This window comes from Micromys minutus (assembly GCF_963924665.1).
Source record: "Micromys minutus genome assembly, chromosome: 4".
Lineage (NCBI taxonomy): Eukaryota > Metazoa > Chordata > Mammalia > Rodentia > Muridae > Micromys > Micromys minutus.
The window spans coordinates 21,063,466-21,082,177 of NC_137973.1; the positions used below are offsets into that span (position 1 = coordinate 21,063,466).

Genomic DNA, 18,712 nt, shown 5'->3' on the forward strand with positions numbered 1-18,712 from the left:
ACAGCACAGTCTTTAAGTCTGTGAATGGTGGGTTCAGGTCTAGCCCACAGTGGAATTCTAATAGAAGAGAGAAAAGCTAGTTATGGGTCAGAATCAGCCAGACAAAGGTTTTGGAAAATGAGGGGTTGTCCAGGTTCTACATGTCAGACTATACTCAGGAGAAACCCAACAGAACCAGCGTTAAAATGGGACCCCTGCTGTGGAGAACCTGCTGCCTCTGCTGGGTTCTGGGCTCACAGACTGCAAATGCGCACCTCTTACACTGTGCAGGGTCATGAGGCTTGTCTCCATTTGAGGGCCTTTCAGTTGATATACTCCCAGAACGTCTGGATGAGGTAGGCCTTCTTTACAGAGGATACATGAACTTCTGTTTTCTGTCCCTAAGGTCTGGGTTCCAAGCCTGCTAAGGTGGAAAAGGCTCAGTGCAGCTTTGTCAGGCTGAGAACACTCTAGGGTCCTGAGGAACACAGGAGCTCACCGTCACTGTTCACACTAGAGAATATAAGCTGGGGACACATTTGCTCAGCCCTTGCTTCCCTACATCCTCGGGTAGTACAAGGAGCCACACACACTGCTCAAAGGACTGGATAACCTGTTCCAGAGCATGGAAAAAGAATTTCTAGGAACTAACCTATGAAAACACATGCTGCAGGATCATATTAAACAGTAAGATGGGCCTTGGGGACTGTGGTGGGGGAAGCAGGAGCTTGGGATGCTGGCCTTGGTCACCCTCCTGGCCACTGAGCTGCAGCTGCCACCTTCTGTCAATAGTGCACTATGAGGGGAGCTAATGGCCAGTGAGAGGGGCGAGGCACCCCATGGCCTCTTTGCCCCAGAGCAGCAGACAGAGGGCCACAGATGAAGGACCACCAGCAAAGGGCATTCAGCACAGGGCGCTTCCAAAGCAACCCAGACTGCCCAAGAGCTACTCACTTCCACTGTCTCCTTAGCCACGCCTCCCCCAGACGAACGTGAAGGCAACTGGAAGGAGCTGTGCTGAGAGCCTGACCGACCAAGAATGTCAAACTGCTCACACAATACATACCTCTGCTTTCAAAAGGACATGCATCAGAGCTGAACTTAGGGACATAAACTTATTTGGAAGTTCCACATACAAGCCTTTCTACCTTATTTTCTAAAAGTTCATTGATTTTTAAAATCGGGTAACATCTATGTATTTCTCCATCTTGAAATACATTTGCACATGCAGACAAGCTATGAGATCCAGATAGCTTCTCCTCCCAGAACATGATAAAGCAACGCCAACAAACACACAGTCTTCCAAATTCAAACTCCGGTGTGGAAAATGCCTTGCCAGAAATGTAAACTGCAAACATACCTTTGAAAAGATGAACGCCAGCCTAACTTAACCACAACTACTCTCTCCAAAAATGGCTCTAGGGGCAGAAGATTTCAGACTGGTCTAGAGTCACAGGTTTCTCAGAGATCCTCTCTCAGGCCAGGGGAGGTACCTAAAACATAGTAGGTCCAACCTACAACAAGGCAGTCATAGGAGCAGACTCACGTCCACGCACCCTGACGACCTTAGTGCCGCTCTCAACGCCATCTTTCAGAGGCAGGGGACCCTACCCAGAGCCACTCCAAGGTAACCCTTTGAAGAGTTCTTCCTAAATACTAGTTGACTAACAAAGCCAAAGGGACCAGGTTGAACAACATTTGTTGGTGACCTATACTGAGGGGCTCACGTAGGCTCCATCTTGTGTGGCTGGGGAGGGGTCGTGCACCACCCAATCACTGAGTAATAGAGGTGAGCTAATTAAAATTCTTTCCCCTCAGTAACAGAGCAGCCAGTACTGACCCGTCATATGCTTAGCTTCTAGATACAATTTAGTTTAAATAACACATTCAGGGGTTGAAAATGTTAGGACTTGTTTCTTCATGCTAGTTTAGGGCAAGTTCCTCTGGTAACACTTGTAGGCAAATACAATGCAAGACCTTTCTAAAGAATTCTTACCCACTAAATCTACTCCAGTTTGATAAACCTTCTGATTCCATGACTCTCTGAAGCAGGGCTAGCTCTGCCTTGCTGGCACTCTAGGAACGATCTTCAGGTTTCTCTGCTGTCTAGGGCTAATTTGCACTCCCAGAGTGGGGATAGAGCCACAGCCTTGTTAGATCCCCAGACCCCCCTGGACCTCATCAGACTGAAGAGACACCTGACCAAACAGTCTGGTGGGTGGTTCACTGAATTCTGGACTTCATACATGTCTTCCTGGCCAAGCTAGCTGCTGTCAGCTGTTGGGACTCCTCCTCATCAACAGCCCCAAATGCCCATCACTAAGTAACCTTCCAGCATTTCTCTTCCCCAAAGCCACACAATCTCTCTTTTACTAGAAGACAACTTCCCGTTCTTGAGGCCAGGTAGCCTTCACCAAGACCACACTGGGAAAAGACAGCCTAGCACAGGGACTTTCAATGGGCCACAGATCAGGACAAAGGGGACTTTACGGAGGTAAAGGCAGTTCCTGTTAATATGCATTTCCCTAACTCAAGGCATCTTGTGGGGCAGGGAGTGAAACCGCTCAGTAGTTACAGGCTCTTCCCACCAAGCCTGAGGCTGCACACGGTGGAAGGAGGGAACAAAGGCCTACAAGTTGTCCTTAGAAGTCCACAAGCATGCCATAGCATGTACGAGAGTCTACAAACATGCAGAAACACAGGAAGAAATGTAAATACGTATCACTGTAGAACACAGTGAACAAAGATAAAAAGTGAAATAATGAAAACAACAACTCATTACTAAAGGCAAACACTGAACACTCCAGAATGAAGTCATCCTGGTCATGTAGATAACGTTCCTGAACAGAATTCAGTATGGTGAACATGCTTACTGTTTGGGGAGTCTATACAGGTCCACTGCTGGACGTCGGCTAATCTTTGGACCATATAAGAAGGAGACGGCTCCCATTCTAAAGACAATGTGATAAACTTATTCTACTAGATGAAGTTCTCACAAGTGGACTTTCTCCAAAGTACACACGCTGCTATTTACTGCCAGCCACAGCTCCTGCAGGAACAGTTTTATATACTCCACAGAAACCATATAGTACCCTTGTTTTAGAGAAAGGGAAACAAAGGCACAGAAAGCATTAGCAGATTGTCACTGGCTGATAAGCAGATGTCAGAGTCAAGGCCAGGTAGCCTAGGGTACAGAAGTAAACCTTAGTCACCACGCTGCAACCCTGCCTTGTAGGACACTATTCTGCTCCCGTTAGTCACTGTATACGTACATGCACACAGGCCAGCCCACAGCCACAGAGCTCCTGGGAAGAGAACCCTGGCCCTGGCTCAGTTTCTAACTTCTGTTCCCTAATTCTCCTTGTCAGCTGTCATTTTAGCCCAGCTCTCCGGTTCTCACTATTCCACAACTAACTCACCAGCCTAGGTTCCCATTTCCACCTCAGCCTTGAAGACAAACGCGACAAAGCCAGAACTGTTTAGGTAAAAAGAACTAACCAGAAGCTTGGGTCACAGCTGCACCTTACTTAACAGTAGCCAAAGCTCTGTGTTCTCTCAAAACCACGTTCCTTCTGTGAGCACAGAAAGGGTTTATAACTTACTGATTTGAGCACTATGCTCAGAGCCTTTCTATCCACTATGAAACCAAGTGTATCATTTCCATTGGACCTGCTCTTTGTTGCTTTGTTTCTGCAGTGTGGGAGACCAAAGCCAGGACTTCAGAGATGCTGTCCAACACCCTTCTACTGAGTCAGACTCCCTTCCCCAACACTGCCTTCTAATGGCTGTGTTCTTGAAGCCTTATTTGACAGATTTCAGATATTTAAAGTACCATCTTGAGATTTTCCTTAACCTAAGGATCCAAAACTCACTGCAAATCTAATTAAAAATAATGGCAGCCATTAATGAAAAGTATAATAATTATTCGAATAAAGATCAATTGAAATTCAAATGTTTAATGAACTTTTTAAAACTGTTACATTTACTTTGTGTGTGTGAGATGGGGGGGTTGGGTGGCAGACAAGACAGAAGACAGTGAGTGTGAAGGCCAGAGGACAACTTCCAGGGGTCGGTTCTCTCCTTTTACCATGTGGGACCTGGGCACCGATTCAGCTGGTCAAGCTTGGTAAAATGCTTTTATCCACTGAGTCATCTCAAGACCCAAACTTCTATTTTTAAGCTGAAGGAGGAAAAACATTTTAATGCATTCAATCTAAGCACCTCCAAACTAAATATAAGCCGCTAGCATCATCATGGACATTCTAATGTGCTTCCTAGAGTTAAGTTATAGTTTAAATAAATAAATAAATAACAAAATAACCTCCCCCTGTTCTTTTACACTGAGTCAAGTTTCTGCAACTTCACACTGCATTCTCCCAGTTTATGTCATTAGCAACGTTGTGCTATATGCAAACATGATATGTGTGCAGACCTCTTTCCTCATCTTAGGCTGGAGAAGGCAGGAAGGAAGGAGCAACGTTCACACCACTGCTCAGACACTAATGACTACACATGTGACAGACTTAGTTTGGTGGCCTCCTCAATGAACATTATATGTCAAGCTTTTTTTTTTTAACCCACTGAGCCATCTGCTTTCTGAGACTATGAGATGTAAGGAGAAACAGAAAACCCACAACGCTAAGAGCAGGGGCAAATTTTTAATATATTAATTTAAAAATAAAGTTTGGTGAGTTACAAAAGGAATATGTGCTCCTCGTTATGGTTAAAAAAAAAAAAAAAAAGCATACACACTAGGCGTGGTTAGCCCATGCCTGCAGTCCCAGCACCTCAGAGGTAGATGCCGGAGGATCTAAAGTTCTCTGTCACCCACAGTGAGTTCAACACCAGTCTGGGCTATTTTTTTCTTTTTCTCAAAAAATACAAAATAAAAAAACCAAGTAACATTTCAAATTGTGGAACGGGACAGATTCAGCCCATTTTGGCCCAGGAGGCCTTTGCCTAAGTCTGGATAAGAGGGTGGTACCTCCGAGAGGACAGTGGCCAGATCCCCCACCCACCCCCAAGAGTGAAGGATGCTTGAGCTGGGGCCCACTCCTCCCTGGACGAAGTAAGCTAAAGTTTCCTAATCCAGCAGGATGAGCTCCTGTTTCCTAAGGAAGCAATACATGCTGATGTGTGGCAACAAACATCCCATGCTAACTTTCTCCAAAATGTCTACCAGAAAAAGACTTGCTGCTACCTATGCACTGTTTCCCACAGGGCCTAAAATGTGGTGCTCAGTGGTCCTAGTACTACTATTATTATATCTCCAAAGCAGGCTAGAACAGTAACGAAGCCTAAGTAACATTTTGTTCTACGTCTATCTACCATAATTGGAAGGAAACTTAAGAAAAAACGAGTGATTACCAGAGCTAGAACTGTAGCCCTGTTAACACCAGTGTGTACATACAAAGTTCAATCTCAGCACCAAAAAATGGGAACGGAAACTCATACTCTGCAAAGGTACCACAGAAAATCAATACAGACATATGTTAAGTGTGGAGTGCTTCCATGACACAATTGTGTTTAAAATAAACGCATGGCCTACACAAACTAGAACCAAATGGCTAAGGTGACAACACACCCCAACATGCTTACATGAATACGAGTTATTTTTACTGAGCACATGAATAATTAGAGGGCTAACAAAGATACAAATCACCAAGAAAACAACGAGGTGAAAGAGCAGGAATTTCCCATCATTGGACTAATACTGCGGTCCCCACTACCTGGGCTCCATCCCCTAAAGAGCATGGCTGTGGGCAAAAAACCCTGAAACTCACTCAAGTCCCTCCACTTGGCCTTTTCTCCTCCCTACCTGTTAATTCCCTGTTCTACCTCCCACACTCTTCTCCTTCTACGGATGGCCATGGAGGCTGAGTCTCTTAACAACGCCTTCCCCTTCTCCTTTGATTTCCAGTTCCAAGGAGGAAATAAAAAGGAAGTGTAAATAGTATTTAAGTGAGGCAGGCCTTAAACTCACTAGAGCCAGAATCCATCCACCACAAACCCTGATCCACAAACCAGCAACACAGCTCTAAAATCCGCAAAGGCAAGAGCCGGGTCACATCCCTGAACTAAGACTCAGTCGGCCATGCCTCTGCCTGGGCTTTAGGCTCATCTCTTAATCTAGAATTTTGGTTTGCAATGAGACTCAAAGAACTTGGGCTCTAAGCCTCCATACCTAGGATGTCTTCAACTGTGCTTCTAGGCAGGCAATTAGGGACAGGCTCCCCACCAACCAGAACCCAAACGTGGTGAATTAATGAAACCTCTTCCAAGCCCCCTAAATATACTTTCTAATTAAAATGAAGCCTCGTTTTACAACCCAGGTTAAATGGATTAAAAGATTAAGGACAAGAGAAAAAGCACTTTCTCCATCTCTCACAGTTCTGCCTGCAATCTTACAGACCTCTAATGACTGGAGTAGGTGCTGTGAAGGTGCCTAATTACCCAGGAATTATACCACCCCACCCGGAACCAATTTCAGGATCAGAGATCAGCTTCTCCCCAAACACAAAGCTGCTAATTAAGTTACATGAAAGTCCAACTAACAGGCAATTTGGATGTGGCATTTGTCCACCTGAAAACAGAGTGCCACACGAAGTATTTAAACTCTCCACAGCAGCTATTCCTTGTGGGCATCACGGTAGCCCCCTTGGGTAATTGTCATTAAAATGCATGAAAGTGGAGACTCACCTCTAGGATGCAACCATCTCCAGGAAACAACAAAAGGCCCCTCTACCAAACCAAGGAATGGCCCACAGGATTAGGATGCAACCATCTCCAGGAAACAACAAAAGGCCCCTCTACCAAACCAAGGAATGGCCCACAGGATCTACCTGGGCTGTATGAAGGTGAAGAGCAAGTCGCCAGTCCCTGAACTCAAACATACTTCTTTAATTAGAATTTTTTTAAACAGAACTCCAGAAAAGGCCATGGGTTGTGTATGCCAAGGTGTGTGCTGACAAATGCCTAAATCTTCCCTCTTAATTTCTCACAGTTAACACATACACAGAGTTGCTCAGAGCTCGAAACGTGTTGTCATTTTCTTTGCATAACGGAAAGAAGATCCATTCACTTTTCACCAAGCAAATGCTCAAAGCCTATGCAGCTGAACTGGAGCTGTACAACCTGGCTGTGACGGAGCACAAGCTGGGTCCAAACAATTACTTCCTGCGAGCTCTGGGGTATGGGAGGTCTTGGGGTGAGGGGGTACGGGGAGCAGAAGAGAAATCGAGTGGAAGAGAGGGCTCATAAGCATAATAATGCAAAGAAGGACCCCTACAGGTTTCTGAAGGAACAGCACCCCGTTGACACTCAGACCGACTCTGATCTCCAGTTCTGGATGGAATACATTTGTATTTTTCTAAGCACCAGTTTGTGGTACTTTGTTACACGGGCCCTAGAAAATTAACACAGCACACTTGAACTTGGTTCCCTTTCTTCCTATCCTACACTATCCAACCTCCTCAGCTGGCAAATGTTTCCACAGTAGCACAGAAGGACCTCAGGGAATTCCCAGTCTGTGGTTTAGTTGCCGAGTCCCCTCTCCCACATAACTACACGTGATAAGCCTTGTCCCTTCTCTACAACTCCCAGCTGCCTCCTCTGGGCCCCAGCCTGCCCCAGTACCATCCAAGTTCCTGACATCCTGAGTCATTCATTGGGTGGGGCTGGGGGAAGAGGGAGACACAGAAAGGGGAATACGGAAGTCCCCTTTATTGTGAATGGTTCCTGTATTGATTTGACCCACCCCAGTTTCTTAGAGTTCTTAGAATACTTCAAACATCCTTTTACACACACAGCCCTATATTCTGAGTGGCCACTCCCACTCAGTAACTGAGCCTTTTTTTTTTGTTATCGGGCCAATGTTTTCTGCCAGACACACTTCTTTTGTAACACACAGACTGCTTGAGAGAGGTTCTCGGTAATGAGCTGGAAGCCACCTGTTCACCAGTATGCCGAAGCTCGCACTGGCACAACTGGATACCATATGAAGAGAATATGAAGGCACGCTTGGTCTGCTAAAACCCTGAGCCAGCCACTGATGACAGGCAAAACTAAGTAACATCCTCTATCTCCCAATGTCTACTTACTCTTTGACCCCACGAGCTCACCTCTGCTTCTCATTATCTAACCACCAACAAAAGTAATTTTGAAATGTGATCCCTCAGATGTCTCACCCTGGACCAACAGTCTTCAAGCTGAAGCCTGCATCAGAATCACCCAGAGGGCTCCTTAGCACAGACAGCTGGGCCTCTCCCCTGGAGCTTCTGACTCAGTAGATCTGGGTGGGGTCTGAGAACTCAGCTGTCTGACCAGTTCCCAGGTAAAGCTGAGTCTGCAGGAAGGTCTACCCTCAAGAAGCACTGCCTTGGGTGGCTTGCTCCACACTTGGCCCCAGTCCTTCCTTTGTAAGGCCGTGATGCTGCTGGTTTCTCACTGTCCTGCCCCTGCTCTCACTTGGGCAGAGCCCTGGCTGTGGTGGTGACCGTAACCCCCTTGTGACTAAACCCAGCTTTGAGATAAATCATTCAGTTTCCCCACTCCCTAGATTAGTAAGGGGTCATGATGGGCGAAGATCCATCAGGTGTGCAAGGAAGATCGAGTAGGAATGCTTCTGAGAAACAGGCACCGGATGGGCTCTATTAACCGGCACTTCTGGACGAGGCCTGCAAATGTGAACCCACTGAGCACAACAAAACAAGCAGATAGAAAGAATCCAGCTGAGTGAACCACACCAGGGCCACCCCATCCCTGGCGGCTGGTTAGGTGACAAGATGTTTTCTTCTTCATTCTTAGAGCTGGTTGAGTCAGAGTTTTCTGTTCCTTACTGTTGAAAATAATCACAAAGCCAAAAAGCAAGCCAGCAGGACAACTCATTTGCTCACTCACACCATGGTGGTTTGCAGAGTCTCAGTGTACTACTAAGCCATTTAAATTTCCCAGATTATTTCGAGGACACAGCAGAACATTCATGGAGGGTTAAAATTTAGCAAGAGTGTAAAATTAAAAATCTGACACATGTTAAAAGAAAAGATCCAACTCTGAGATAATCTGAAGAGCCAGGCTCACATTTTGCTGGGGTTGTACAAGGAACTATGTAAAGAACTGAACTGCTTCCACAACTCGATCCTGGACACAGCTTGTCTTACAGGAGCACACTGTCAGTATATCCAAGAGGGAAAATGGTTTCCAACCTCTTTTCCTTTGCATTCAACAGTAGGGTATACTCAGAAAGAGGGCACTTAGGTAATATGTCTGTTCTCTGATTCCATAGATCTGTAACCTTATTTTATGGTTATGAACAACTTTCCTCATCTATAAAATAAGAATATTACCACATATCCATCTGGCTATGCAGGCTGACTTTCTCCATTGAATTGATGTGTGGGAGGAATGGCACTGTTATCTACCACGCACACTGCATGTGCCGGCCTGGAGACCACACATGACGGCAGAGCTTTCACTCCAGCCACACTCCACCGACAACCCACAAATGCAACGGTGGGCAGACCTGCTTCCTGAACACAGAGTTAAGAGTGTTATCTCATACAGGTGTTTTGTGTACACATGTCTGTGCACAGTGTGTGCCTGGTATCTGCAGAGGCTAGAGGTCCACTGGAAATGGAGTTAAAGATGATTATAAGCCACCGTATGGGTGCTGGGAATCAAACTCGGTCCTCTGGAGGAGCAGCCAGAGCTCTTAACTACAGCAACTGTGAAATGCCGTCTAGACTGCCACAGTAATCATCTGTGACAACGTTCGTTTCCTATGGCGTGTGTTGGGGGTGGGGTGGCTAGACACTACTGCTAGAGTCGGATTTTGCATGTACAAAACTCCTACCAGCAAACTAATAATTTGATGACAACTCATTTAAAAGAGTAACGAGCTCCCAGGAGAGCCCATTATCTTAATGTTGGTGTTCCCAGACAGAGAACACTGCCTTGGGAAATTATTTTAAGTATCAAAATCCCAAGCTGTGCTACTATCTTAAGCAACAAGAACCCCCAGACACCTTTGCAGAATTAGTCAATGCCGCTGCTGCGACATCACTGAGACCCTCTGGAACAAGATGTAGTGCAATTCAAATCACCGCACTCACCGCCTAACAGTAACCTACACCACCAAATCGTCCATCAGTTCAGTCCTCTCTAGAGCAGTGCTTTTCCAAAGACACTGAAATTTGGGTTCCCAAAGCTGAACAGTACCCCGTGTCTCTCTTCCTCACAGTTGAACCCTAGCTTTTGCCTCAGTTCACTCCTCAGTCTTTCCTATGTAGGCTTCAACCAGGGCTGGTCTGCCTGGGCTGTGCCTCTGCCTGGCTCTCTTTGCAGAATACTCATCTACTAAATGGGCTCCATGAAGTGATTCTGCAGCTGATAAATAATCAGCCAGCCACAGAGCTGCAAGCAGAGTGCCTTTTAGTCTGGAACTAAATCACTGCTCTGGAGGAGGCTGGGGGGGGGGGGGGGGGGGGAGCAGGGCTCCCACTGGACCCGCCCACTCACCACTTTCATACAAAGCCAGCCTCCCCTGCTGCCATTCCACTTGCTCCTTCAGGGGTCACTGACATTAATAAAGTGTCTTGCCAATTTTTATTACAAATTAACAATAAACAATTCTTGCACAATTAAGAAATTATTTGATATGGCACTACTGAAGGTTCAAATATTCAGCATAAACTCACAAATGCACACAAAACGCACACAAAACAAAACTAGCCACTGCAACAGTCTGTAGAAAGATGTATTTAAATAGCTGGAAACAGCAAGTGAAAGGATGCTGGTTCCAGTTGATATTTTTTTAGTTTCAATTAAAGATAATAACTATATAAATGACTAAAATTTTGTTTAAATTTTCACAACATAAATTTTAGAAATATTTTTAAAGGTTTTTGTGGTTAGAGAACAGCATTGATATATACCATGAAGCCTGTTAACTCTATATTCTACTAAGAAAACATAAATTACAAGGCTGATTACAAAGAAAATCCTCATGTTAAAGCCGTGAAGACCATGTCAAAATTCATTCACTTTGCACCAAGGAACTATTCACATTGACAGAGTGATTGACGAATAGTTTCCTGAAACATTTGACAATCGCTGTAGTTCGATTTGAAGCCACAACCTCTTAACGCTGGTGCTAAAGCTGCAGTTTAACCAGACTGACTTCGGTCTTTTATGAAGAACAGGTTAAACACAAGCAAAAGAGTTAAATGTTCAAAAGCATGATCTTACCGTACAGTACCCAGCAGCTTTTCGAGTTATTGAGTCTGGAACTGAGGAATCCACAGAAGTAGTACTAGGTTGGCCCTTAGGCACCACAGAAGGCAATTTCCACAAGGAGCTTGTGTTAACAGGAATGTCAAGGGCTATGCACAGCACAGCTCAGGGAGGAAGCCACTGAAGTGAAGGGAGAGAGGAAGGAAAAGGCAGAGAGGACACTGCCATGTGGCTGAAGGGAAATGAGAACATGGGGAAAGACCCTCAACCACAAATGACCTTCTGTGCCTGTGCCACACTTGGGAGTCAGCAATGTGGCCCCAAAAAGGAAGGATTCAATAGTGAGATGGGAATATGAAGACCTGGCAGAAGAGAGGCAGAGGACTCTGAAGTTCAGCCACATATCCAAGGTCCTGAGAGGGTATGAAAGATACAAAGGGACCTTCCTCCCCTCCTCCCCTCCCACCCTCCCTCCCCCTGGACCTTGCTGTATATAGCATGCAACATTAGTATTAGACCAGTGTGCTTGCTCTTTTCACCCAGGGCTTGAAGCTGGAGGAAGAGCCCAAGGAAGAGCCCAGGAGACAACAGAAAGCTATCAGTGGACACTGAGACTTCTAAGCAGAAGGTGCAATTTGTTTTACACACACACACACATCAGAATAAGATAAAGGTTAAGTGACTAGGATGCACCTTAGTAATAAGGTTGGAAGGGGAACAAGAGAGATTGGAAATTGTCTTCTCTCATAGAGAAGAACTAACTGCAAAAGGACAGGAAAGGCCACTTAAGAGGTCAAAGCAGGATGAAAGGAATACCCACGATGGAACCCCAGGTGACAAGTGAGACCCTATCTAAAGATGAACTTTCATTCGGCTTTCTGGAGGTCAGCAGAGCTTTGTGAAAAGCAGCTCTCTTCCCAGCAGGGCTTGGGGCTGAGTGATCTCCTCCAGACTCAATGGAAACTTCCCTCAAGATCCAGTTGCTTCTGCCAACAAACGGACTCCTCAGCTGCTGAGAGGTCACCAGGACTCTTGTGGTTTTCCAGCTCCCAGAATCTGCTTTTAACTGACTGGCTTTAAATTTCTTCAGCAACAAGTTCTGCTGCTGATCCTAGGCAGATAAGAATACATTCTGGAAGCCAAAGGGACTCGGCATACAGCTCGTTTATATAGCTGTATAAGAGTGCAGGCTGGGATCACGCCTCAGCGTGGTACAAATTATCACCAACAAAGACCCTTCCGCACACGCTGTCCCTAGCCAGGCAGGGTTTGTGATTCCTGTAATTCTTTTTAAAGCTAAAATAACATTATTCATTCCTTAGCAATTCTTAAACGTTTCAGATCCTATCTCATACTACTATGCTCCAAAAGGGCTTATCAAAGAGCTGTGTACTTAGGGAGCCAGCCCCTCTTCCCAGCATGCCTTCACTCAAGTAAGGGCTGGACTTGCTCTGATTCACACACTCTCATCACGAACCTCCCAAAGCAACCTTTCTTTCTTGGCAAAGGAGATTGCTGCTGATACGTGAGAACACCCAGGGGAAAAGGAGGGATGGGGAAGAGAGAAGGAAGACCATTTTCAATAGTGCTTTCCTGGCTCGCCACCAAATACAATTACAGATCGTCCACAGAAGATGAAGTCAAGATAACACAATCGTCACCAAAGCCAATTACACTGACAGCTTCCTCAGCTGGAGTGTGAGGTAATAGGCAGGCCACTCTGGAGGTCTCATGGCCCAGAACCAGCCCTGTCCTGATTAGGTCCCACCTCCGGCAGCCTTGGAGGTGTGTCTCTAATGATCCATGGCGGTACCAACCATCCTTTCTCATAATGCAGACTGTTTTACGGTCAAGATTATTTCTCTAGTCTCAAGCTGTTGTGCTGTAGCTGCTCTAGGACATCAAAGCGGAAACACGCTTTCGTTGAACTGATAGCAGGCAGCTCAACTGACTTCAAGTCTATCATTAAAAGTTGGTACTGTGGTACAGTTCATTAAATTATTTTTTAAAAGGTTATAGAAAGGTATAAAGAGATACTAACAACTTCGTAATTAAGTCTATCAATGAATGGCATTAAAACAGAAGGGAGCCCAAATGTTGAGCTGTGCCCCAGACAGTGTGAATACTCACATGAATTACTAGACAGATGAAGAAGAGGCAAATCTACACAGAAAGAATTCCAAATGACTTACTATGACTTATCGTAATTCTATGCAATAAATTTGCCTCACAGGACATAAAATGAAAAGAGGCAGCGAGGAGAGCTCACAGCAAGGAGCCCTGACAGACAGCAAGACCAAGGCAGAATCAAAGGAAAAGATGACATTGCCATATTCCCCTCCCTAGATGTGACAGGGAAGCGTGACAGTTTTTGTCTTTGTGGCCTTCCTCCTGAAACCCAGACAAGTCAACCATGAGAAAAATTAGCAGATAGACTGAAATTCAAGGACATTATTCAAAACACCTAACTCCCTCAAAAGGTCGTCAGAACTGAAGAAGCTCTGACAAACTGAGAATCAACTATGCCCAGAAAGACACGGCATCTAAAACTTCACATGGGATCCTGGAACCTAAAGCCCAGGAGTCCAAAATCATACTGGAAAGCAGGGGCCCTTTAGCAGGTGAGGAACCTTGGAATGTGCTGGATTAAAATATTAAAGTATAAATATTCGTGCACTGGAGTAAGTGGCTAAGCAACAGAGACCAGCTGAATTCCCACCAAGAACTCAGACAGGCTGCAGATAACAGCCTTGCAAAGGATACTTGCAAAGTAGTCTCAGGCTACTAATGACATCCAAACAAAGTCCAGATCTTGGGTCACAGTAAGAGATGGGTGTTGGCTTCACAGTGATAAATGCACCAGAGTACTAGAAACTGTTAGCAGTGGCAACAGGTCACAGTGATAAATGCACCAGAGTACCAGAAAATGTTAGTAGAGGCAACAAGGCATCCTGGGTGACAATTATGCAAGCCCCTGCTCTGTGTCTCTGTGCCTTTCTTACATATCTTCATCTATGCTAAAGCAAGTCGGGTGCATTTGAGTTTCCAGCTTTGGTTATATAAGATGTGGTCCTATGTAGTTCAGGAGAGTCTCACACTGAGAATGTAGCCAGGATGCCCTTGAACCCCTGATCCTCCCGTTTCTATCTCCCAAGTGCTCGGGTTATAGGCAAATGCTACCATGTCCAACTCAAACATTTATTTTTAAAGTCACAAGATATTAAACTGGTGTGAGGAAGTTTTAAAAACCAACTGAACAATGACAACTTTGCAATAGCTCGTCAATGAGCAGTTCATACAAGGGGCGGTGACTAATCTACCCATCACATAACACTGCACTGAGGTAATTCTTACAACTTCAGAATCTGCATTCCTAGAAATGGACACAAAGAAGTCTCTCTAAAAGGAGCCTTCCATCTATGCCATAATATAATCATCACATGCTGGGAACAATCTCAATCCATAAAAGCCAAACAAACAAAAGGGAGAAAGAAAAAGAAAAGAGTCAGAAACCAGGTTAAAACCAAAGCTGCTGGAGACAAAATAACAGCAAAATCCTTGAATGACTTCCACCAGCAGCATTAAGTACACAGGCTGATCCAACAGCAAACCGTGGCTGCTGAGGCAGAAGGCTTACATGGAAGGGGAAGGTGTTTCTGAGGGAACAGAGAAGTTCTAATCTGTGATGTTTGTACAACTGGAACAGGATAAAACTCAAGTAAACAATATGGTATGTGAATTATAGCTCAAAAAACTCACCACAAAGAAGGGTTTGTAGCAACCATTCTTTCTGGGTTTGTTTTTGCATTGTTTTAAGACAAGAGTCCTCTCTCTAGGTAGCTCTGACTGGCCTTGAACTCACAGAGACTGGCTTGCCTCTGGCTCTCAAATGCTAGGAGGCAGCAAACATTTTTTTTTTTTTAATGAAAGAGAAGACGGATTTGACCTCTCTGTATTCTAAAATATCTCAATGTGAATAAATGACTCATTCATGGGAAGAAGGGAAAAAAGAAAAAAAAGAAAAGAAAATGGAGTAAAATGCGAGCAAAAAAGGTGACACTATTTACTGAAGCTTTAGTTCACTCTTTATAAGTAAATATACAGAAAATATATGTATTATGTATGCACACATACATATATGTATGCACACATACATATACACGTGTCACCTGTTACCTTTAAGTTGATAGAAAACTGACAAAGGGGCTTGCTCAGCAGGTAAAAACTGTCACTTTTACTCACAGCAACCAGAGTTCTGTCCCCAGGGCCCACACGATGGTGGAAGGGAACCCCACTCTCCCATGTTGTTCTCTAGTCTCTACATACATGCCATGGTGCCTGGACACATGCTGTCTGTCTGTCTGTCTGTCTGTCTGTTTGTCTCACACACCCAGTAAAAGAATGTGATTTGAAAAAGGAAACTGGCAGAAAGAAACTGCCTAAACTGTGTGTGACAGTGTACATGTCTGACCCCAGCACCCAGAATGCAGAGACTTCTGAAGTTCAAGGCCAGCTACAGAGCAAGTTCTAGACTGCCCAGGCTACATGAGACCATGCCTCCAAACATAGGAGGAAAAAAACTCTATTTCTAATTAAGGTGTGCTCAGCATGCACAAGGTTCATGGTTTGATCTCCAGCAATACACCAAACTCAAACTAAATTAATAAATAAAAATTAAAAACAAAATAAACTGGCAGGAAAAAGAACTTAATTTAGTTTTTTTTTTTTTTTTTTTTTTTGCTTTGGGGGGTTGTTGTTGTTTTGAGACAGGGTTTTCTATGTAGCCCTGGCTGTCCTGGAACTAGCTCTGTAGTTGATTCCAGGCTGGCCTCAAATGCAAGAGATCATCCTGTGTCTGTCTCCCTGGTGTTAGGATTAAAGGTGTGTACCACCATCAGCAGGCTACTAATCCAGCAAACTTATAACTGACTGCCACACTACACACAAGGCAATACACGGGTGTTTGGTGTGCCATATTCATCCCTGGGCACAGAGTGTGACCTCAACAGACATTTCTGAACAAGGGGGAAGGCCTAAGTACACCATGGGAAAAGCAAGGCTGGAGTGCAGTAAACAAGGAAATACTGCCAACAGTTTTCGGTATCATTTTAAAGCAAAATCGGGTTAACTAAAGAATGTAGACTACACAGAAGTCAAAGAGAAAGGAACATTAGAGACTATATTAAGCACATAGCCAGACACATATGGAGACTTCATGTCTGGCCCACGATGACCTGTTCTTGCTCTCCTTACCTCTGTTCTTGAGATTCCTCCATATCCTCTTCAGAATCACCCTGTGGTAAGAGAACATCCATTAACAGCCGTTCCAAAGAAACATAATCACCAAACGTGGGGTGATGAGCTGCACTGAACGCCTACAAGAGACTGACCCCCGTCGACAGAGGTTTACAACGCTGCCGCACTGGGGGCTGCCTCGGTGGTACAAGTGCTTACTGCTCTTCCAGAGGGCCCAAGTTTGCTTCCAGCACCCACAGGCAACTCACATGCACCTGCAACTCCATCTCCTGGGGTTGAAATGCTCACTCCCGGTTTCCGATGGGTACCACACACACATATACATACTCACATACAGACACACAGACACAAGTAAAAATGAAATCCTTTGTTTGAAAGGATGTTTTAATGGCAATAGAAATCTATCAACCGAGAAGTGGTCTCTCAGACACCCATGTTAAGTAAATAATAACCTTCTGGCTTAAAAATAGCCTAAACATAATTTCAAAACAAGTGAGACATCGTATCAAGAGCCTTTGTTAAACATTTTTAATTGGATCATATAAGATATAGTTGGACACTACAATACCCAAGAGCAGAAAACGTATCGTTTATCTGGACACAGTAGCATAAGTCACATGTACGAGAGGCATATGCTGGTGCAGTTTAAGGCCAGAATGGTATGCAAAGTGAATTTGAGGCTAGCAAGGCTGCACAGTTAGACCCTGTCCCCCAAAAAATAAGTAAATAAGTAGTAATTTAATTAAAAAAAAAAAAGACAGGACATTGTTTGGCTCAGAATTCTATTAATGAATGTGTGTTATACTTTGACATCAATAAAAGGGCTGCTAATTTTGTAAATTAAGTGAACACCATCCTCAAAAGCTCTTCCATGTTTGTCAGGAGGAAAAGGCAACTAAAACATCAACAGGGTAGACACAGAACAAAGCCAAGGCCAGCTAAGCACCTACAGTGGCCAGACCAGGTAATGCCTCCCGGTGGCATTACCCTTCCTTGAACTTTCCAGGCGCCTGACTCACCAGCTTCTCAAAGCTGGCCGCTCTACTCCTGGTGCAGCTGACCCCTCCGGCCTCTTCCCAGGGTCCTCTGCACTACAATTCCAGCATGTCAGGGTCTAGAGAGATGGCTCAGTGGTTAAGAGCCATAACTGCTCTTCCAGAGGACCTAGAGTTTAATAATTCCCAGCACCCACACCAGGCAACCGTATAGATCCATAAATAAAAGTAACTAAACTTCTTACACAAACACTGCAGCACGTTAACCCACACTGGAACTACAAGGCCATGTCTGCTTCTGTCACCCTTTCTCTCAATCACAGGGCAGACATTCCACCAATGCCCATCTTTCACCAAGAGCAAGTCTCAAGCCCCGAAGGCAAGCTTTGCACTACACCAAGCCTAGCAACTCTGCAGGCGCAGCATTGCTTGCAAGTTGGTCCTACTTCCAAAGACCTAACACTGTCTCAAGCTCCACTCCCCAGTGAACACAGGTGTCAGAAGTGCAGAGAAGCTTCTGGTGCCTGTCAGGCTAGCCCCCACTTTTGCTTATGTGCACCACCACAATGCTTGATCCCTAGGTAAACCCTCCAACAGGAAACTTAGATCTGTTCGCTCTGCTCCAGTCTGCCACTGGCCCATCAGCGTTACCCCAGGCCTGCCCTGCCAGACCATCCAGGGCTTTCCGCTATGCTGTGCTGTGCTGTGCTGTGCTGTGCTGTGCTGTGCTGTGCTGTGCTGTGCTGTGCTGTGCTGTGCTACTGCTTCCTGCCAGCATCAACGCAATGCCAATCTGCCTCCTTGTCACTCCTCACCCCCAGCATATGCCCGGTTTCCATACCCCTCCCTGCTCAGTACTCTACGGAGCTTGAGGATGACCCACCAGAGGTTGGAGAGTTTCCAGACCAGCCTGGGCCAACAGCGGGACCCTGTCTCACAGAACAGAAAATGCTCCAAGAGCTCTGCAATGTCCATGAGATATCCTCCAAACACTTTCAGCACTGGCCCCGACACACCCATACTCTCCCCACCTGACCAGCAAGCTCCGGTTGCCATTGAAAATACCTCAGTAGAAAGTGAACTACACGTCTACCTAGTAATACTCAGGGTGGGGCCCCTTCTGGCCTTAGGCCTTAAGTGACCCCCCCCCCCTCAGTTTAACTTGAAGGCTGACCCAGGCACTACCAGCTTCATCAGCTTAACAAAACCAAACTCTCAAAGAACAAGGCCAAATCCTGTCCAATTCCTCCTAC

The 18,712-nt window shown here is 45.2% G+C and overlaps 1 protein-coding gene across 4 annotated transcripts in view; it reads right to left on the reverse strand.

Annotated features, from left to right (window-relative positions):
* The window catches only part of TMEM131L (transmembrane 131 like), a 122,787-nt gene that overhangs the window by 98,539 nt on the left and 5,536 nt on the right, over window positions 1-18,712 (reverse strand). For all 4 annotated transcript variants that reach the window (XM_080915620.1, XM_080915622.1, XM_080915621.1 and 1 more), the window contains exon 3: window positions 16,462-16,502. In XM_080915620.1, the coding sequence (XP_080771746.1) occupies window positions 16,462-16,502 (41 nt within the window). The remainder of the gene's footprint in view (window positions 1-16,461; window positions 16,503-18,712) is intronic.